The sequence below is a fragment of the Lipotes vexillifer genome, unplaced genomic scaffold (genome assembly GCF_000442215.2).
Source record: "Lipotes vexillifer unplaced genomic scaffold, Lipotes_vexillifer_v1.1 scaffold205, whole genome shotgun sequence".
NCBI classification, from domain to species: Eukaryota; Metazoa; Chordata; class Mammalia; order Artiodactyla; family Lipotidae; genus Lipotes; species Lipotes vexillifer.
This window is the reverse complement of record NW_006781396.1, coordinates 2499119-2522370: the sequence shown is the minus strand read 5'-3', so window position 1 is coordinate 2522370 and position 23252 is coordinate 2499119. Positions and strand designations below refer to the sequence as shown.

General features: G+C 40.7%; 1 protein-coding gene across 1 annotated transcript in view; it reads left to right on the top strand.

Moving 5' to 3' along the window:
- The window catches only part of SGPL1 (sphingosine-1-phosphate lyase 1), a 53459-nt gene that overhangs the window by 13851 nt on the left and 16356 nt on the right, over positions 1-23252 (top strand). Inside the window, exons 2-6 of the mRNA XM_007454696.1 lie at positions 6331-6496; positions 11265-11332; positions 14213-14360; positions 16725-16801; positions 18224-18352. Of these exons, the coding sequence (XP_007454758.1) occupies positions 6331-6496; positions 11265-11332; positions 14213-14360; positions 16725-16801; positions 18224-18352 (588 nt within the window). The remainder of the gene's footprint in view (positions 1-6330; positions 6497-11264; positions 11333-14212; positions 14361-16724; positions 16802-18223; positions 18353-23252) is intronic.

The window sequence follows — 23252 nt, the reverse complement described above, 5'->3', positions numbered from 1 at the left end:
ATTCCTGCTTTAAAGCTCAGATTTCTGGCTCTTCTGGAAAAACTATTGAGTGTTGAATTGTGCACTTGTATTAGAGGTGAAGAAAGTGGAAGGAAGAGGAAAACAAAATCCTTTTTTTCTCTGTAGCATTGCAGAGTGGAAGATTTTGATTTTCATTAGTATCTGGCCAAAGAATAAATATTAGCCATGAGTAATGCATTGATCTGTGGATTGATGTGGCTGGGCCCCAACTTTAACACTTACAGTAAAACTTGGTGGGTGTCTTTTTACCCCCGTCTAGTAATATGTTAACTCAATTATTGGGTAATTCTTTTATCAAAGAAGGGGACGGGGAGAGTAGGGGCCATGTTGTGGTGTAGAGAAAGGGTTCTTAACCAAGCAAGGATGTCTGTCACAATCACCTGGGGGCAGTTTTCCAAAATATATATTTCTGGGCTCCACTCTGTACTTACTAAACCTCTGGGGCAGAGTGTTCTGAAGAAAGCTCCTTGGGTGATTTTGATGCATTCTACTGGTTAGCCCCCATTAAATCATGGTGAAGGGATTGTTATTATTAAGGAAAGGAGCACCATCCAGTGTGGGTCTGGAAATGTCTTCTTTCAGTGATAGTCATTTTTAGAATGTTTCTTCTGGTATAAGTTGGTAATTAAGGACATTTAATGGGGGGAAATTATCACTTCCTAATTGGCAGTTGGTTCAGTACAGTAATAGTTCTCAAAGAAGTTTTTTTGCTGGGAATGGGGGTGTGGGTAGTGCCATTATGGGAAATCTGCTTACAGAATCTTGTTCTCTTGAAGTGATTTAAGGACTGAAAGAGTTTAGTATCATTGGGGAGAACCGTGGGCTAGTACTGATAGGAAAGTATCTTGTGATCGAAGAATTCTGAGTTTCCTGGACTGAGTCACTCCATCACGTCATAATCCTGGCCTCACAAAAATGTTAAGAGAATAAATCCTAAGTATAAAAAGCACTGAGATTGTGTTGAGTGGAAAATAACCTTAGTGTTAACGCCCTTCACTGCATTACAGAACCGCATTCTAAATTTAAGGAAGCCAGGAGTGAAACCACTCTAAGACACTGGTTTTAAAACTGAAGGCCATGATCCATTTAGAGGGATGCAGAATCAATTTAGTGGGCCAAGCCTTTGAAAAAAGAAGGAAGAAATAGAAAAGAAATGTAAGTGTATCACAAGTAATAAGGTGTTAAGTATTATTTTGGATATTTTTGTTTTGGTTTTATATCTTTCTGTTGCTGTGCGTGCTAGTTTGTGTTGTAAAATACATTTCTGTGGGACTGTATTGGAAAAGTTTGAAACCCTTTGGTCTAAAAAGTGACATGCCCTGGGACTTCCCTGGTGGCGCAGTGGTTAAGAATCCACCTGCCAATGCAGGGGACACGGGTTGGAGCCCTGGTCCGGGAAGATCCCACATGCCGCGGAGCAACTAAGCCCATGTGCCACAACAATGGAGTCTGCACTCTAGAGCCCGTGAGCCACAACTACTGAAGCCTGTGTGCCTAGAGCCCGTGCTCCGCACCAAGAGAAGCCACCACAGTGAGAAGCCCGTGCACCACAACAAAGAGTAGCCCCCGCTCGCCACAACTAGAGAAAGCCCATGCGCAGCAATGAAGACCCAACACAGCCAAAAAAGCCCAAACCATATGCTTAAAAAAAAAAAAAAAAAAAAGTGGCAGGCCCCAAATTTACCAAATTTGTAGACTGCTACTATCACGTTCACAGAAGTGTCTTGCTCCCTTGAAGTGATTTGGGGGGTGAGGAGGTTCAGTATGAGAATAGTAGGCTACCAAGCTCCCATACATTCCAGCAGCTGCCCTTTGTCTAGTAATGATTAGGATTATTGAGTACTGTTTCGATGTCTCTGAGGTATCTGCTAAAACCTAAATCTTTAGATTGAAGTGGGATGAATAAAAAGAGAAAGTCTGGTTAGTTATTCATCCTTATTTGACAGTAGCTTCTTCAAAGTAGTTAATATTTTAAGCCTTCACACTAAAGTTGACCTCTTTTCCTTTAATATCATACTTTTAAAAGATTTATGGCATTCCTACTATCACTTTATATACATTCATTGGGCAAAGTATTTTGTTTTTTTCCTCTAGGGGAATACGTTGCCAATTTTATAGAAGTGTGAAGGAAAGAATGCTTTTTTGTGGAAGTTTTACCAAAACTACTTTTCTCTTAAGCAAATATTAGAGATAAACAGCCACAAACAGCCACACATACCCACAGACACACATGTACACAGACATTTTATTTTGTGAATATTCTGTGTCCCTTCTAGATAAAGAAATGAAGGCACAGGTGGGTGAAATAATTTGCCTGGAGTTGCACAATAAGCTAGTGGCCTTCATAGATGACCACTTATGGTTCTTGTACTTCCAGAGACACAATGTAGAGATTAAGTTGAAATAGAAGCCTAAGTATTGTAATTATAAATAAATATGCAAGTGTATATAGACAAAATATATTTCTGTAAGAAGAAAGATGTGGTGGGAAATAGTAATTATAATTAAGTTCTCGTGCCATCTCTGTCTAGATGTTTTTTCTGTAGTCATGACCTAGCAGTACAATTTTGGTTTGTTGTATGTCACCATATATCCAAGGTACATTGTGCCAGGAGCATAAATTGTGGAAAGAAAATTCTTGGGATAGCACTGGATTGTAATGTGTTCAGTGATCCTCTGCCTGTGACACTGAGAATGAAGAATTGAAAGAGTACTAAATACTGGCAGGAGGCGTGGGTTCCTAGTCTCCACTCTGACACAAGCCCGTCTGCATGAGCTGAGGTACACCGTGCTGCTTCGGGGCCTCTGTAAAATGAAAATGTGGGCTTGATCTCTAAAGTTCTCTTCAACGTTTAGATTGTATATTTCCCCAGGGCTGGAATATTGCATCAGAACCCAGCCTGGGGTTGGTGCTGGTTGCAAGGCCCCAAGGAACTGCCTCATCCTTTTTTCCAAGGAGATAGCACACGTTACCCCACAGAGCCCTATAGTGCAGCGAGTTGTCAGTGTTGTGAGGTGCTTCTTTGTTGAGACTGAGGCTAGGTTGTTTGTAGTAACCTAGAAGGACCTTGGGATGAGGCCAGGAGATATAATTTCTGTGACCAACTGGTTGCCCATTCAAAAAGCTTGCTGGGACCCATCCAAGTACAGTATCATTCTGTCACTGGAGTAAGAGAATATAGAAATATATCTCCTTGAGAGGTGTTTCTCTGTATCTCCTCTTAAGGAGATATATTCAAGGACTCCCATTATCTTCTCATAGCAATTACAAAGAAAATATACTTTTTCTGCATGTAATTTTGTAAATGTTAGCAAGGAATGCCTTCATATTTTAATAGGCTTTTTAAAAATGGAAGTAGTTTGCATGTGCTGATTCTTTGCTCTTTTTTCCCTAATACTGGTTATGTTATTTTTTGTCTAGTCAGTGCTGTGATAATATCTACAGTCATCTTTTGCAATTGGTAACCTCTATTTTCTGGGTGAACTAGGAACTGGAATCACCAGAGGAAAAGCTGATCTGTATGATTGTTCTTCCGTCATCCCATTCGTACACACCATTCAACCATTTGGTTTGATCACAGCTTTAACACTGGAAGATTCTCTAGTCCAGGGAGAGAAATAAACTGGGTTTTTTTTTTTTAACTCAACATTGTGTTCTGGAAATTTTCCCGTGTGGTTCATTTAAATCTGTCTGTTTTTAACTATATAAATCTATTTATTTATTATATATTTTTTATTTTTGGCTGCATTGGGTCTTTGTTGCTGTGTACAGGCTTTCTCTAGTTGGGGCGAACGGGGGCTCCTCTTTGTTGTGGTGCACGGGCTTCTCACTGCGGTGGCTTCTCTTGTTGAGCACGGGCTCTAGGTGTGCGGGCTTCAGTAGTCGTGGCTCACGGGCTCTAGAGCGCAGGCTCAGTAGTTGTGGCGCACGGGCTTAGTTGCTCTGCGGCATGTGGGATCTTCCCAGACCAGGGCTCGAACCCGTGTCCCCTGCACCGGCAGGCGGATTCTTAACCACTGCACCACCAGGGAAGTCCATAAATCTGTCTTCTTTTTAATGCTGCATAGTATGGGTACATAAAATGTATATATTATAGTTTATTTAACCATTTATCAATGGACAGTTATGTTTTTTATATTTTTTCTTTTGCTGTTACAAAGAATACTGAAGTGAAAGTCCTTGAACATGTACATAGGTGCAATTATATAGATACCAAAAAGAATTTCTGGGTAAAAATGAATATACATTTAAAACGTTAATAGATACTGACAATTCATTTTACAAAAAGTACCTATCAATTTATACTTCCAATCTCTATGCTTTTTTTTTCCCCCAAGACGATTTAAAATCTGGACCTAGTGTATTTCTCCCAGCCTCAGTTCTCTTGTAACTTGATGTGTTCACTCATTTACTTGGTCACTGTCAAGCCACTCTCCAAGCTTTTATTCAGTACAAATTGTTTGCCAGGCACCATGCTATACGTTGAGGATTTAGTGCTGGAGAAGACAGATATGGTCTCTGCCCTCATCTAGCCTGTGCTCTTACTACACAGACCTTTTTGCCATTCTCAGACTCTTTTTATGCATTTGCAGCTATTATTCTGTCTTCCTGGTATGACTTTTTTTTTCTTTTAATTTTTCTGCCTAGAGAATTTTTTTTGATCGTTGTTAGATTTTTGTTAGATTTTATCCTCTGTCGTATCTTCCTTATCTCCCCTCAGGTAGAGTTAGGTAGGCCTTCCTTAGTGGTCTCTCTTAGCACTTCGTTTACATCCTTTTTATAGTGTTTATCCTGAAGAGTTCCAATTACTTGTTTATATATGTGTGTGCCCCGTGTGTGTGTGTCTGCATGTGTATGTATGAACCTCTCTCATTAGATTGTAAGCTCAGTGAGGGCAAGAACTTAGCATATATACCTCAATGTTCCCCCAGCTTAATGCCTTAAACATTGGAGAAGCTTCATAAATGTTGAATAAGTGAGTGAATGGCAAACTGAGGATGAACTTATTTTGTACAGGGCACTCGGTGGCTTGTGAATATGACTGGGATCCGGTCAGTCTTCAGGGACCTAATCATGTTGTAAAGGAGATGAGAAACAGATGAGTAGACTGCAAGGCACATTGTGATAAGCTCTGTGTAGAGGCACAAATGAATGCTTGACGAGAATTTAATGGGGGAGATTAATTCTCATGAGTTGGGTATTCTGGTAACTTCAGGGGAGAGGATTTTTTCTTGCTTGTGCTGTGTATTGTGAGGGATACACATAATGATAAGATATGGTTCCTGGCTATAAGAGTCTTCGTCACATAGGGCCTTAGAGCAGAGATTGGCAGGCTATGGCCTACGGGCCAAATCTGGCCTGCTGCCTGTTTTTGTATAGCCCATGAGCTAAAATGATATTTTTAACTTGAAATTGTTTTTATAAAAAGAATATTTTGTGATATGTGAAATTACATGAAATTCAAATTTTAGCATCTGTAATTAAATTTTGTTGGAACACAGCCACGTTTATTTCTTTACCCACTATTTTGTGACTGCGTTTGCGCTACAGCAGCAGAGTTGAGTAGTTGTGACAGAGACTTTTGGCCTGCAGCGCCTAAAATACTTACTATCTGGCCTTTTACAGAAACAGTCTGCTGCCTTTTGTGTTAGAGGATGGGAAAGATTCAAGTAGAGAAGAAGAGAAAGACATTCTTGTTGAGAAGATTAGTTGAGTGGGACAGTGAATACTGCAGTCATCTAGAAACTTTAGAGCTGAAATGATGATCTAGCTTAACCTTTTATTTATTTATTTTATTTATTTTTGGCTGCGTGGGGTCTTGGTTGCGGTGCGCGGGCTTCTCATTGCGGTGGCTTCTCTTGTCGAGCATGGGCTCTAGGTGCGCAGGCTTCAGTAGTTGTGGTGCATGGGCTCAGTAGTTGTGGCTCGCGGGCTCTAGAACGCAGGCTCAGTAGTTGTGGCGCATGGGCTTAGTTGCTCCGTGGCATGTGGGATCTTCCCGGACCAGGGCTCGAACCTGTGTCCCCTGCATTGGCAGGTGGATTCTTAACCACTGCACCACCAGGGAAGTCCAATTAACCTTTTATTTTACAGATAGAAGATCAAAAACGCTGTCAAAGTCCACTTGTCTGTTAAGGGGCAGTGTGCACTGGAGTTCCTAGCACAGAAGCAGGATGATAAGATTATTGCTGGGGTAGGGCCAGATCATGAGTGGCCTTGCCCTTGAAAAATGAGTTGAAGAGCAAACTAAGAATAGACTTCCTTTCTCTCTTTGAATGTAAGATTTCTTTTTTCTTTTGTATTTCTAGAAGGCCTTTGAGCCCTACTTCGAGATTTTGGAAGTGTATTCCACAAAGGCCAAGAATTATGTAAACGGGCATTGCACCAAGTATGAGCCCTGGCAGCTAATTGCATGGAGTGTCGTGTGGACTCTGCTGATAGTCTGGGTATACGAGTTTATCTTCCAGCCAGAGAGTAAGTATACTGTCCCCCCTGTAAAGATACAGTGGAGTTACACTAGCTTTGGAACTAATGGCTAAGGGACTGTACTAATTTCTTGTCTGGTTGATTTGGTTCTGATTTTTAAAATCTGTTTAAGTAGAAAGGACATTGCCTTCTGACTGGTAAAATTTTAATAGGACTTGTGTAACTGTAACTGTTACATTGATTTTTCCGGATTTGCAGTTTACATTAAAACCCCTGAGAGATTAGTCCTGGTAAGGATCCAGAGTATGGCTTAAACCCTCTTCACTTTCAGCTTCTTGCCTAGAACATAATTGTGTCACCTGGAGTTCCCCAAGCATGAGTTTATTGCTTTCATTTTAGGCCATTGTTTCAATAAAGATTGTGTGACATTGGAACAGCACTCATGCAGTGACCATTGGAATGTCTGCTATGTGTCAGGCACTGCCAGGCTCTAGGGATCTATACAAGTAATACAGGGTCCATGTCCTCTTGGAGTTGAACCTCTGCTGTCAGGGGACAGTACACTTTGAGCTTCCTGGGTAGTGACTCCGGGAGCCAGACTGACATGGCAAGAGGAGGCTGCTTCTCAGGGAGTGTGGAAGATGAGAAGTCTATTAGTGATCAGTTTGAACATCCTCCATCCTTCCTCAGATCCTGCCCACACTCCCTGCACCCCTCCCAACCTCCCAACCGCCTGGTTGTGTGGTACCTCCTTACAGATTCTTTTCCCCTGCAGGCTGTGTTTTGTAAGTAAATGGTAGGAGAGGTGGTGGGTGTTCTGTACACTCCCCTGCACCTCTTCCTCACCCTTAGTAGGGTATCTGAGTTAATAACATTGACGAGAGTTGCTTGCCATTTCTCATTTGTTTAAAATTTCCATAACTATTTGCTTCCCCGATAACATCTGTTTGAAGGGGCTCTTTAACTGAATTCTGTTTCTGCTTTTCTTCCCCTTCCCCCAGAAAAGTCAACTTAGAGGCCAGATTCTGTTTCCTCTCTTTACCATGCAGACAGCCATCCAGCTGTTCTAGTAACATTGCAGAGTTATGGCGGAGTCAACATTGCACTTAGTTAAAATGGAAATAAGACGTGACTGCCCTGTCTGAAGTTTAGCTCACTCCAGCTTTAAAAACCCTGTCCTCAATTTTCTGCTCCTAGTCCGTGCAAGATTTTCTCATAAACTCTGACAAATTAGACAGACTAATAACCCTTGTGCTTCGTTTGCTCCATGGTTTGGAAACGGACGCAACCCCTGGCTCTTCTGCTCAGGCTTATTCCTTTCCTGGGAAGCATTTGATTAGTGCTGCCCACCATCCTGTCCGATTCCAGAGGCCTCTAAGGAGTAGCAGTAAATGTACTTCTCTTTTTTTTTTTTATTGTGATAGAATATACATAACATAAAATTGATCATTTTACCCATTTTTAAGTGGACAGTTCAGTGACATTAAGTACATTCACATTGTTGTGCAGCCATCACGGCCATCCTTCTCTAGAACTCTCTCATCACTGTAAGCTCTGTACCCATTAAACACAAACTTCCCACTACTCCCTCTCCCCGGCTCCCGGCAGCCACCATGCCGTGTACCTTCCCTTTTCAGATGGTGCATGTGTAAATCCAGACTAAGGCCAGAGATCTTGAGGTTTATATTTCTTTGCTGTGATTAGTATTAGCTTTAGGTTTTTACTTCTGTTTTCCATTATGCAGCCCTCGGTGCCCGTGTGCATTTTGCTTAACCGGTATTTGAAGCAAAAGCCATCTTAGGTCTCAGGTACTTACTTGCCTTTAGCGTTCAAAAAAAGAATGTGCTGGCTTCTGAGTACACCATGAGAAAATTAATAGGAGCAGTGTGTTAACGGTATGTGGCATCTAAATCTTTGTGAACTCCAAGCCATTGTGGTGGTTTTATTTTTAATAACATTTTTTCTTATTATAAAAGCAGTACATGTTCATTGTATAAAATTAGGCAATGTAGCTAAAGCATAACAAAAAAATTCAAATCTTATTACCTAGAGATAACCACCATTTATGTATCTGTATCTCTTTCTATATCTGAATCTGCTTGAATCATATAAAATGTAGTTTTTGTCGGTCAAAAATTGTTGAATATTGGCAATTTCATATTGCTTTAATACATATACACACACAACACATTTTTTATTTTGTAACTTCCAACTTGAACTTTAGACACAGATAGAAACGTCTTCCCGCCAGAGATCGGAGGTAATTTTGATAGAACTGCCGATTTCTTCAGCACCTTGCTCACCTAGAAGTATTCCACATGTTACTGAACATCCAGTCACTTTTACTATATTGCCTTAGAGGAGTCTAAGGTCCGTCTAGTGATAAATTTTGCTGATCTTCAAATTCCGGGTACCCTTCTGAGGGGGGAGGGTAATTGCGGAACACAGGACAGACACGGGTAGATAAGAACTGGAGGCGGCAGGAGGGTGGGGCGGGTCAGGGCTGGAGCCCTCGAAGGTGTGATCTCTCCTTTAATCCTGCTCCATCCTTACTAACTCATGTTGACTTAAACTGTGGGACTGTCTGCAGTTCAGCAACAGAAATCTGAGTTCTGTGGTAGGAGGAGGTTTCTAGCCATGGCACCTTGGGCAACACCCTTAAGCCTGGTGGCCTGTTTCCTCACAGTAAAATGAGCATAATAATACTGCTTTACCCAGTCTCAAAGAGTGATCGGAGGATCGAGTGGCATAAGCGGCGTGAAAGGAATTTGTAAATTGTAAAGAGCCGCGCATTGTCATTCTTACACTGGCATTTCTTATTGTATCACCTTAAAACATTCTCATTACTTTTTTTTCCTGTACCCCTGGGAAATGTTGCTTTTGAGATTATCTTTTTAGGTCTTGACCACATAATCTTTTCATTCTCAATTTCTCCATCTCTGGTCTGTATTCTGTTCTTTTTACCCTGTACCATATTATCTCACAGCTTTCACAAAATCAGTTTACTCTTTTCTCCTCCACCTAGTCACATTAATGTACTTTTGGACACCTGACTCAGCTTGCTGATTTTTAGACCTCTTTCTACCTCATTAATTAATTACTTCCTCTATTAAATAAGGAAGTGGTTCTGAATCTTTACAGCTTTAACATTGTTAGAAATAATCAAATAACAAGCAGCTTAACTATCCAACGCTAAGTTATGCTCATTTGATGGACTACTGTGGTAACACTGAAAAATACGTTTAGGAAGAATTTTTAATAATGTAGAAAATGCTGTAAATGAGAAGAGGATATGATATTGTACATACAGTAAGATCTCAGGACCGAAAGGAAATACTCCAAAATTTAAACAAAAAGTAACAGTGGTTTCAGTCCCTTTGTCTTAGTCAGTCTGTGTCTTAGATAGTGGGTTTTGTCCCAGACATTTACAGCGTGTTGACCTCAGTGCTAGGCACTTAGGGATGCAACCTAAGCAAAAACAACTAGTAAAGATTCAAGGCATCATATAATAAATACCCAAAAAAGGTACAGACACATTCTTTGGCTGTTGAAAGCACCTTCTGGCCAAGGAAATTGGATTTCCCAGATCTCCTGGGAAAGCAGTGAAGTTCATTCAGTTCATGCCTTGTATCTTTGCAGAAAGCCTACGTGTAGATTCCTTAGAAACTCACTTGGGATAACTGAAAATTCCTGTTGTGCATTTGAAGCAGTGTAGAGGCCTGGGAGTCTAGGACTAGAAAAACAAAGACTTCAGTTAAATCCCCGCCCCATCACTGATCTGATCCGTGGCCTTGAGCAAGTTAATGCTTTGATCCTTAGCTGCCCTTGGATAGTAGGTAGTGCCTTCTTTGCCAGCCTCAGAATCTTGTTGTCAGTCAGTTGAGATATACTGAAGTGAATTCATTAAAAGGCACGACTGTCTGTTTAGATGCCATGTATTTATAACTGTTGTAATTGATAGGATCAGAATTCCATATTTGTCCTGTGTACTGCCCAACAGAATGGAGTCTGATTGGTGTCCGTGATATTTGAAGGCCTTTTTAGGTCCAGAAAATGTTGTTGGGATGTGTGTTGAATGAGAGACTGGAGCATAGATCCTGAAGAAAAGCATGGGTTGGGCATTTGTTTTGAGGGAGGGGAGAGAAATATTGGGCATCCGGAAACCTTGGGAAGGTAAGGAGCTCTGCAATATACTTGACCCAGCATTTCTTTTTTTGGGAATTTATCCTGTAGGTATACTGTCACGTACACATACGGTGTGTGTTACAAGGTTAGCTATTTCAGCATGGTTTGTGATAATAGCAAATATTAGAAACAACCGAAGTTTCCATCAGGAAAGGGCAGGTTAGATAAATTAGGGTACATCCATCTAATGGAATACTCTGCAGGTACAAAAATGAATGAGGAAGCACAGATCTTTAAAAGAATATGGCTAAGTAGAAGAACAGGTCTAGCACAGTGCTGGATATGCTACCTTTTGTGTAAAAGAGACAAATAAGAACATACCTCTATTCTTACTTGTATATGCATAAAGAAATTCTAGAAGGGTATCTAGAAACTAGTAATAATATTAACCTGGGGGTAGGATGAGGGTCTGGGGGATAGATGAGAGAGTGTGTGTGTTTATTTTTGAACCATGTAAATGTGTTACTTATTCAAAAATTAAAAGGTTTTTTAAAAAAGGAAAGAAACTACCTTTGCCATCTGAGGGCAGGTGAGGTTGCGGAGGACATGTTGAATAGTTCATACATTATGACTGTCAGGTCATATAATATGTGGAAATTTATTTGGATAATAGAACATTTGTTTCTTTTAGGTTTATGGTCAAGGTTTAAAAAGAGATGTTTTAAGCTTATCCGGAAGATGCCTATTATTGGTCGTAAGGTAAGCAGAATCCTGTAGATTTTCCCTACCGCCTCCTACCCCCATGGGCATCAGACCTCTTTCTTTATAGTCACTGAAACTAGAAGTTCAAGGGGGCTGGGTGAGTTTTGTCCCCCACCTCCAAGAAACATTCGACAGTGTCTGGAGACAGTTTTGGATATCACAAGAGGAGGTGGGTGCTGTCGGCATCTAGTGGATAGGGGCCAGGGATGCTGCTGAACACCCTCCAGTGCACAGGTCAGCCTCCACAGCAGAGGACTGGCTGACTCAAAATAGCAGAAGTGCCAAGAATGAGAAGGCTGACCCAGCCCTTGCTCCAGTGTATCTGACCGAAGGAGAAAGATGCTATTCAGGAGAAATTTGAAATTCGACAACCTGACAGAAGTGACATGAAGCTTTGGAGCAATATTTGGCTGAATTTAGATACTTTATCAGGGATTGAGTGCTTACATGGTTTAGATCAGGGTTGGCAAACATTTCCTGTAAAGGACTAGGTATGAAGCATTTTAGACGTTGCAGGCCCTGCCATGTCTGCCACAGCTCCTCACCCCTGCCCTTGCAGAGGGAAAGCAGTGATAGTACGATGGGTAGAGGAATGAGCCTGGCTGTGTTCCAGTGAGATTCTCTTTACAAAAACAGGCACAGGCCCAATTCAGCCTATAGTTTGATTTGGCCTGTAGTTTGCTGATCCCAGGTTCAGAAACTTAGAGCAGAGCCATTCTCTTGCTCTTTGTTCATATCTGTAGTCTAGTACGTTCCCTTCACTGGATCCTCTCTATCCTCGTCCACGCTCAGGATAAGACAGTCATGTCTGTACCCTTCCCACAGATTCTTTATCACAGGTGAAAATAAACAGGGCAGGCCCCACTGCAGGCTCTAAGGAACACACATAATCCTTGATGGCTTCACCTTCCTTGCTTCCCTGCCCTGGCCCTCAACTTTGCTGCAAGCTTTCTTTCACTTTTGGCCTTCAGTTCCTTTTCCCCTTTCCTGGCCAAACCAGAAAAGATGGCAGTTACCTTTTAGCCTTTGACCGAAGTCCATTCAGATGACTGTGCTAAGTCTCCCAGAACTTTGTATTTTCAGGTTCATTTCCTGTGGGGAAGTGGAAGTAATAACTGGGGTGGAGAAGGAGCATGAGGGCTTTTATTTGACCTCTAATCATATTAAGCCCTAAAATTAAATCTACTTTAGTCCTTAGAAAATGAAGCGTAGGGGAGAGGGAAGATAGAAAGGATGGACTGATCACAAAGGATAATAGCTTTTCCCCGTATTATTCCCTGTATGTTTTCTGCCTTTATTCATCACACTTTTCTCCTTCAGTTTCAGATTTTGAGACAAATAAATGCTGGGGTTCCAGAACCCATTAAATGTATATGATAACAGAATTGGAAGGTACTTAGAAACTGTATAATCACCTTTCAATTTTTAGATGCAGATTTTGAGGCGCAGAGACAAAAGTTACTTGTTTTGAGTGAGTGTGTGTGTCCCTCTGTCATTGATTGAGCACCTGCTCAGGGTCAGGTACTATTCTGGGTGCTGGGGACATGGTGGTGAACAAGGCCAAGTCCTTCCTCCATAGAATCTATATTTCAGTACTAAGGAAAGACAGAAAATGAGTAAACAAATACATAAGAATTTCACTTTGAAATAAATGCTGTGAAGAAATTAAAATGCAGTGGAGATTCTGAGGCAAGAATTGGGGTGAGGATGTGCTTGCTGTGCTTTCTAACATGCCTCTCTATCATTTTTGTCTGCTTTATTACAACAGCATCATCTGTGCATGGAAGCTCAGCTTTCATAGTTCTGGTTACATTTATGCAGCATAATTCTTTATTTACAACTTAAAGAATATCTTCATGTCCATCACATGCCCTGGCATTGCCCAGGAGTGTGGACTCTGCTTCCTGCCAATGTCTGCGTGTTAGACTTTGCAGACATGTTTTAAAGGAGAGGCTTTCCCTGTGGTTTCATTGAGGGCCACGTCTAAGAAGACCCTCTTGGATTCTAATCATCCATGGCACTTTTCATTACCTGACTTTTAGTTTCTGACTGTGATGCTAAAAATAAGCTCAGGAGAACAGGACACACACACCCCGCCCCCGGCCTAAGTTTGTTTTGTTCATTGTGTATCTCTGGCCCACAGTAGTAGTTCAACAAGTATTTATTAAGTAAATAAGTGCATGAATGAAAGAAAATGTCTGATGAGGATGGAAACGAAATAACCATAGCTGATAAATGATGTAGCAGAAAGGACTTCAGCTCCTCCTAGCACTTAAGAGTCAAGCAGTGCAAAGCTGTCAACCTGAGGAGACAGGTGGCAGCCTCCCTGGCTCTTCCCAGCATGTCTTGTGCTTCTGTGTGGGGACTTTGTGTAGGGCCTCCAGATTCCTGGTGTGCTCTGGGCGTGCCTCGGTGAAGGAGCTCATCCCTTGCTCAAGCACCAGAATATGTTTTACTGCTACTTGGCCTGTTTTCTGGCTACTGTTCATGGTTCTACCTTAGTTTCTTTGGTGCACACACTGTAGCTGCTGCCAAGGGACGAACAAGGTCCAGATATCGCCCTCCGAGAAGTGCTGACTTGGTGAGGTCAACACGGCAGAGGAAAAGGGTGGGGGTGGAGTAGGGAATTGAGTGTCTCTTTGACCTTCAGAGAGAAAGCTGACTTTTCAGACTTCTAAGAGACTATTGCCCAGGCCAGAAAATATCTGAATGGTCAAAATGTCACCACACCATTTTAAGAAAAAATACCATCCTTGTTCTGGAGCACTTGTGCAGTGCCTGGCGTTGAGAGTTGGTTTGGTGTTGTAACCGCTTCTTTGCCGCTCCACGCTGTATTCTTCTAGCTCCCTGTTAACTTTATCTTCCTTATCTTTGGAGATCCAAGATAAGTTGAACAAGACCAAGGAAGATATTAGCAAGAATATGTCATTCCTGAAAGTGGACAAAGATTACGTGAAAGCCCTGCCCTCTCAAGGAATGAGCCCGGCTGCAGTTCTGGAGAAGCTCAAAGAATACAGCTCTATGGGTACGATTCTCAGCAAATATATGCTCCCTGCTTTCTTAAATGTGGTTGCTCATTTGGTCATCATTTGATGTTTGCAGAGGTTAAGAAGAGTTCATCCCGGGTGCTTCTGTATTCAGGAGGGCCCACTCCCTGTCTCAAAGGCTGAATTTCGTATTTTAAAAACTGTATTTATATAGATTCATCCTTCACCCATAAAGCAAACAAATCTCAGAGATGGTGGAACTTGGCTGCATTTTCTTTTCTAAGCCTGAATAAAACAGACCGATTTGTTTTTTGGAAAGAGAAAGTATCTAATAAAATGAAATACAGATTCATTATAGAAATTGTGAAATCTGTACAGAGGCACAGAAGAAAATAACAAGTCAGTATAATTTCATCCTCAAAAGATAAACACAGATGATATATATGTATCATCTCAGAATGTTAATAGTGTCTTGTGTAATAAGCACACACACGTACATATATATGCATGAGCACATGTGGGAAGGATAAATGAAGTAATAAGTAGCTTAATGTTTAAGAGCACAGCCCGGATTCACTCAGCCTGGATTCACATCCGGTTCAGCCACTTAAAATATGGCCTTGGGTTGGTTACTTAACTTCTCTCTGCCTCTGTTTCTGTCTCTCTACAATGAGGATAATAACAATGGTACTTATCTGAAAGGATAATTGTAGAGATTAAATGAGATTATGCATGTAAATATATAATACCTGGCTTATAATAAGTGCTCAATAAATGTTAACTATTAACACAAACATGTTTGTTACAAATTAAGATCATATTACAAATACCTTTTAAAAATAGGCTTTTTAGTTTGGCATAATTTTAGATTTATAGAAAATTTGCAAAGATAATAGAGAGATTTCCCACATACCCCTTACCCAGCTTCTCCTGATGTTAACATCTAAAATAACCATGGTACATTTGTCAAAACTAAAAAATTAACATCGGTACAGTGCTATTAACTAAACTACAAATTCTCTTCCTGTTTCACCAGTTTTTCTATAATGTCCTTTTTCCTGTTCTAGGATCTAGTCCAGGATACCATATTACATTTTAAAATTTCTAATTGACATCTGTTGAATTTTTGACATCAGATGGTACAAAACTCGATACAGTGCAGGATTTATATATGATATAAAGCAAGGATTAGCATTCTCTGAGGCCTGTGTATTAAAGATTTCTATGATTATGAGGGCTGGTTGGCTGCCCCATATTTCCTTCCCTTCCATTTTTAAGTCACTGTCCATTGCCATACTCTGTAGCCCCAGTAAAAGAACAGGAAATAAAACCATATATCCTACTTTTGAAATGCTGGTGACCTCTGGTCTGAAGACATGCATGGCACAGACCAGTGTCCTCTAAAGAAAGAGGGAAAGTCAAACTGGCCACAAGCTGGCAGATCACGTGAGAGTGAGGGGTTTGTCGGGATATTCACTACTCAGTCTTCTGCTCTCATTGGAACTGCAGATCTTGGCTTTGTAGAGCCCATGGCAACAGTTTTCAGTTAGGGTGCTTCTGTAATTCTCACTACCCACTTTCAATAGGGCACAGCCATGTTGTCCTAAAAGGACCCGAGACACCCACATGAACAGATTCGTTGGTATTATAGAGTGTCTCTGGGGGAGCACCTCAGACAGGAAGTGGAAAGTCGGACCTTACCTTCTGGTCAGGAACCTGTCCTCTGGGCTTCTCCCAGTGATGGCTGTGTTCCTGATGCTGAGTGCTGCAGCAGAGGTTGCTGGAAGCACGTGGCTAACTCTGTATGGGTTTCCGGGCTTGTCTGAAGGAGGGGTCCCTGAGGACAGGATGCCAGTGGTTCATATCTCACCACGATTTGTCTAGTCAGGGATTCAGTTCCCTGGCTCCAGCTCTGGTGATAGTATACGGAAATTCTGCACCTTCGCCTTACTCTTTTCTGCTAATTCTGCTCATAGCAGTTCCCACACTTCCTTTGACTGGCTAGGAAGGGAGAGAAGAAGGAAGCCACTGCCAAAAAAGGTCAAGCTGAGCCATACAGAGAACAGAAAAGGAGTACAGATGAAGGAAAATTGTTCTGCTGTTAGAAGGCAGTTGGGGATGATGACATTATTATTGGACTGTCTTTACTGTACCTAGATGCTGTTAATACCTTTTTCACACTGTTGTTGATGGTAATTGTTGACCTTTCATCTTCATTTTGCTGTGATAGCTCTTTATTGGAGTTATTTTTCTTGATTTTATGTAAGAACACCTCTGGGTTTCCACTCCAACTTTTTTTTTCTTTTGTACGCAGAGGAGTTTCTTCCTATTTCTCCTTTATTAGAACCTGTCTTCCCAAAGGCTCGTGCTTACTGATCCAGTGGTCTTCCCTTTCTCTGTAGATGTCTTGTGGCAAGAAGGGAAGGCCTCCGGAGCGGTGTACAGTGGGGAGAAGGAGCTCACTGAACTCCTTGTGAAGGTGAGCGAGTGCCCAGTACTTGCAGGGAGTGTGTGGCCCTGCCGCTTTAGATTACCGCATTTTTTTCTCCTTATTTTTGTAATTAAAAAAAATTACTTAATGAAAGTTTATTGTTAAAATAAAACTAAAGAGGTTTAAGAAAGTGTCTCTTTACCCAGACATAGGCGAATATGCATAATATTGATCAAAGACATCTTCAATCTGTAAAAAAGTAAAATGTTACTTATGTTTCCAGGCTTCACAGACGCCCTGTGTAGAAGGCAGATACTAGGGAAGGTAGTCCATCATTTGAGATTATTAATGACAAGATATATTTTGTTGGATCAGAAGAGACAAGGGATGGAAACTGGCTCATAATTTCCTGTACTACCTGAGTCTCAAATCACATGATCTGAGAATGAGCAGTGGTCTCAATTATAATTCAGATAATTCCCATTTTTTGTTGACTTTAAAATTGCCTTTAGCTTCTTCCACTTCTAATCAGATTTATTTTTTAAACCCCACTTTGTCGTATAAAATTGGCATTGGACTGCTGGTCTCTAAGGTCTTTGTGTTTGATTACTGTAACTATGAAACTGTGCATACCTTACTAAATATTATAGGTTTTGCTCAGCTGTATCTTGACAGAATACCCTGACCTTACTTCTACACTTAAGAATCTTTCAGTGGCTTCCCATTATCTACAGGACAAAACTCAAGCTGCTCATGCAGCAGAAAATACAAGTCCCCTCGTGAGCCGGCTCCCACCTGTTTTTTTCAACCATTCCTGTTATTTTCCCTCATGAATACTAACCCCTGCCTTTTCTCTTTACTGAGTACACCTTGCTCCTATGTTGTTTTCCTTTCCCTCCTGTTCTAAGTGATGAATTCCTATTCATGTCTCAAGGTTCCACTGAACAGATAACCTCCAGACCACTCAGGATGTTCGTTATTCCCTCCTTAAGGCCCCTTACCCTCATGTACGTACGTACATCTGGTATCGCACTTAAAATAGTTGTGCCAGACACTCAAAGTGCTTCGCATGCATTATCTTATTTACTTATGGCTAGAACCCCATCAGGTAGGTACTATGATTATCCCCTTTAGCATATGAGGAAATTGAGCCTCAGAGAGGTTATCTGACCTAAGAATACACAGCTAGAAGTGATAGGTAAAGCTAAGATTTCAAACTGGGGCTGTTTGGTGTTTTAGTCTGTGCTTTTAACCGCGTTTATACTTCCTCTCCTACCACATTGTAAAATAATTTTTATGCCTGCCTGTCTCCTCCACTATATTTTGATCTTCTTTAGATTGGGGAACATATCTTACCATTTTTCCAGTTTCTAGTGTTGTGTCTGATACCTAGAAACTTTTGTTTGTCGCATGATTCTTTTTTTTTTATACAATGTAATCGTCTTCACATCTGCTTGCATTTCTCTGCAGGCTTACGGAGATTTTGCATGGAGTAATCCGCTGCATCCAGATATCTTCCCAGGACTACGTAAGATAGAAGCAGAGATTGTGAGGATGGCTTGTTCCCTATTCAATGGGGGACCAGATTCCTGTGGATGTGTAAGTATATGCAGGTGGCATCCTGTAATCTGATTTTTTTAGCTTAAAATGGAAGAGTTTATTCAAAACATTTTATTACACAAGTAATACATGATTATTGTAGGAAGATCCAGATTAACAGCGATTTTTAAAGGTTATGATTTTGTAATTCATAGAGTATCAACATTTTGGTAAATATCTTCTAGATATTTTTTTCTCTTCAGTCTTTTATTTTGAAAAACTTTAAACTTACATTAAGTTGTCAGAATAGTTTAAAGAACATCCTAGATTCACTAAATATAAATATTTTGTCATATCTGCTCTCTCCTCCTCTTTCTCTCCCTCCCTTTCTTCCACCCACCTACCTACGTACCCACTTATCTGTATAATTTTTTCAAACCATCCCATAGTCTTTTGATATACTTGTTTTGCTTGAGCTGGATGTTTATGATTTTGCTATAAATTGAATCTCAGTTGGTTTAGGAATAAAGGAAGAGGGTGTCATTGTATTTAAAGATGCACATGAGGATTCCTTCTTTCAACTATTCTTTCCAGCAGATGTTTCTTAGTTTTCCTAAACTGTGATTGATAAACTTCTGTTGAGGTTTGGTACCACAAACTGGTCTTGCCTTCTCTAGAAAAAAGTAAATTTCAGCTTATCAAGATAGTTAGATTTAACCCAGGGTGCTGTAATGGTAACCTAGAGGTGCTAATCCTATCATACCAAATACTTTTGTAATCATTAGAAAGTCTGCAAATTTAATTTTGAAGGGCCCATCCAAAGACGAGAACATTTTATAGTTACATTTTTGTTTCTTTCCCAATAAGAAGCATTGGGTTTTACTTTTAAGCTGGCACCATGAAAAATCAACATGTTCAAATACTCAGTAGCTAACAAAACTGGTATTCCTGGCATTCATTTTCCCTCCAAAAGTTCCAAAACTGTTAAAGACCAACCATAATCTAGCAGTGGGTTCCCTTATGGCATTTAGATGAACAGGATGATGTAGAGGGGAGATGCCAGTATACTTACAGTACATGGGTATTCTGTGCCATTAGGCTCTTCATGAACTTTTTTTTTTTTAAGCCTCACTAAATATTTTTTTAAATAATTTCTTCTGAAGATCAGTTGCTCAGTTTACTTTTTTTTTTTTTTTTTTAAATGGAGTATAGTTGCTTTACAGTGTTGTGTTAGTTTCTGCTGTACAACGAAGTGGATCAGCTGTATGTATACCTATATCCCCTCCCTCTTGGACCTCCCTTCCACCCCCCCACCCCCCCGAATCCCACCCATCTAGGTCATCACAGAGCACCGAGCTGAGCTCCCTGTGCTATACAGCAGGTTCCCACCAGCCATCTGTTTTATGCGTGGTAGTGTATATATATCAATCCTAACCTCTCAATTCGTCCCACCCTCCCCATCCCCCTCTGTGTCGACATGTCCGTTCTCTACATATGCGTCTCTATTCCTGCCCTGAAAATAGGTTCATCTGTACCATTTTTCTAGATTCCACATATATGTGTTAATATATGATATTTTTCTCTTTCTGACTTCACTCTGTATGACAGGCTCTGTGAACTTCTAAGAGACCACAGTTTAAACAAGCACAAAAACACTTTGGCCTTATCCAGTGAAGCTGAAGATACCCATATCTTATGACCCTGATATGCCACTACTTGGGATATATTCTAGAAAAAAGTACATGTGTGTATCAGGATAGATGTATATTCATAGCAACATTGTTCATGATAGCTAAAAACTGGAAATAATTCAAATGCTTATCAACAGTGGGGTGGATGAATCATAGAATAGTGTGTGTGTGTCAGTCTACTGTAGCTGTCACTCAGAATGATACTCAAATTACTCCATTTTTGGCCAGTGGAAACTTCTTAGTTTTGGCTCCTGGGTCTTTTTGCATGACTCAGGTAGTCTTTGCAAGCTTCCTTTCTTTCCTTCTTCTTTTTTTTTGGACAAATTTTTTTTTTTTTTTTTTTTTTGCGGTACACGGGCCTCTCCTTGCTGTGGCCTCTCCTGCTGCGGAGCACAGGCTCCAGACGCGCAGGCCCAGCGGCCATGGCTCACGGGCCCAGCCGCTCCGTGGCATGTGGGATCTTCCTGGATCGGGGCACGAACCCGTATCCCCTGCCTCGGCAGGCGGACTCTGAACCACTGTGCCACCAGGGAAGCCCTGGACAAAATATTTTTATTTGATGAGATACTCCAGGTTTACCTTTTACATTTCCAGACCCAGAATCAGCCATTCGTTCAAGGAGCCCTAGTTCATTTATAGCCATGTAAAATATTTACATGGTTCCTAAGTCAAATTTATGGAATAAGACGGTTTTAAAAATTAACCAGAATAAAACCTGGAGACAAATAGAAAGTTAAGGGACATGAATGATAGAGTGAGAAAGGCTAACACACCTCTAGTTGGTATTTAAAAGCAGCCAGAAGACACAGATAACCTGTAAAGGTTTAACTTTTAGAATGACTGATATTCTCAATAGCAACAATGGCTGGGGCAGTTGCGGTTAGAAGAAAGATGGGCTATGAGTTGAGAATTGTTGGAGCTGGGTGATACCTGCAGGGGTTTTATTAATCCCCCTTTAGCTGTGTATAATCTACTCTTTAGTTCTTCCATTGGGTTTTTAAATTTCATTTACTGTGTTTTTCATTCTTGAGAATTCTGTTTGGTTCTTTTTTTAATTTGCTTGGTTGTTCTTTGTAGTCCCTTTCCTTGTCTTATGCTTTGTTTATTTAAATATATTACACATAATTATTTTATAGTCTGTGTCTGATATTTCCATTATTCATGAGCCTTACCTGTCTGCTTCTGCTGGTTTCACTTAACGCTGTCTTGTATCCTTATATTTGTGGGGTTTTTTTGTTTTTGTTTTTTCCTGTGAGTCACTCATTTTCTTGGAAACTTAACTTTGAGGCCTAGATTGAAGTTAAGTTCCTCCAGAGAAGATCTGTATTTTTGTATTTACTTCTGCCAGTTACTGGGGATTTGCTGTGAAGTGCTGCCACACTGGAACCAATTTAAGTCTGATTTTCAGCTCACAGTTTTGTACTATGGAAGTAGTCTGAACTCAGACCACAAACTCGAATAAAAGCTGTCTTGGCATACATTCTCGAGAGATCCTTATTTTTCTTTACCCTGAACATCTGGGTTGAGGAAAGCAATTTTTCTTGCTGTTCTCTTCTGTACCAGTGGTGTTTATTTCTTGTACTGCTAAGAGTGTGGGTGGAGTCTCTGTTTTCAGCCATCCCCTCTTAGATTCCTTATCTTGAGCAGGCCCCACATTTATTTCCTGTCTATTTGTCAAAGTGGGAGTTTGAGGTCTAGATCTAGGAGTTGGCAATAACCTTCAAAGTTAAAACCAGTTTTGACATTCACTTATCTTGTAGAATTTTTTCATTTTGCTTTGTTTGGGGGTTCAGTGTGTTCCTTTATGTTAACTCAGTGGTGGATGTAAAAATATTTTTTAATGTTTTATCAAGCTTTTTTAGTTGTTCTAGTTAGGACGGTTGCCCAAGGTATATAATGTATATTGCTGGAAATCGAAGTTCCATGATTGTTTTTTTCCATGTGGGAGACCTTTGTATACTTGAAAGCCTCTTTCCCCCTGAATCTTCTCTTCACCACAGTTTTCCTAGGATTCTCAGCTTTTCTTAGAGAATATGATTTCACAGATTTCCACCCGTGCCCGTCCTTCCTCTCTGCACGCCTTTTGGTTACCTGTGACTAGCCAGGTGGACACAGTTCTGCAAATGTAGAGCAGCACTGAGCTTGCTTTCTTACCTGGGTTCACTAAATTTACCTTAAACCTTTCCTCTAAGTCAATATTTTTATTCTCAGCAGTGTTCATAGTCTGTTTCTTGCTGTTCCTAATGTATTTAGTAATTCTGGAATCATGCTACTTGGTACTTTGGGGTTTTTTTCAGGTCTGTGGTCTCATTCTGTTGTTTCAGTGGCCAGTCTTTCAGCTTTTGTTTTCTTGAATTCATGTTCTTATGATATTGTCCTACAGTGAGAAACAGGAGGAATTTCCTTCTGAGTTGGCCTTTACTTTGCAGGCTACCTTTTTTTCTTTTTATACGTTTGCATAGTTACCATGCCATTTCTTTCATCTTGGCTCGTGCTTCAGTGACTGTCTCTAGACATTCTGTTTGTTCTGATGCATGATGGGTCATTTCTTGTCTGAGAGGCAAGGCTTGGGTGAAGCTTTGTTCCACCTGTATTAGAATATCTAGGCCTCTTCTGAGATTTTGTTACAAGTTACCTACCAGAGTTCACTCTGCCTGGCTGGAAGAGAATAATACTCTTTGGGCTTTATTTCTTTAGCTCATCCTGTATGTATCCCTGGAGTCTTCACTTTAAAGAGTCAGTGCTGGTGTTCTGTCTCCCCAGGCTGCTTGTTTCTCCCCAGCCGCTATGTGTATCACCCACTCATCTGACAATAAAGAAACCGCCTCCATTTGCTTCTCTGAAGATTTGGGGGGTGTTAATGAGAATTCTCAGGGTTTTGCTGACTTACCCGGACAATTTCCATGTCTTGGAGGAGGGATTAAGAACTGGGTTTTACTCTTTGCTGTGCTTTAGAAGATTGTTTCTTCTTCTCATCATCAGCATTTGAAGTTTATTGTGTTAGACTCCCCTGTCTCTGTTTGTTTGGTGGTTGTTATGCAGGGTTTTACTGCTGTTTTCCTTTATTCCTGCACGTGCCTAGAAGATTGTTTCTTCTTCTCATCATCAGCACTTGAAGTTTATTGTGTTAGACTCCCCTGTCTCTGTTTGTTTGGTGGTTGTTATGCAGGGTTTTACTGCTGTTTTGCTTTATTCCTGCACGTGCCGGGGGAGGGAGCATCTGTGAAGTGGTTGCAGTCTTTCGTCTTAATCCACAACCCAGCCCGGGG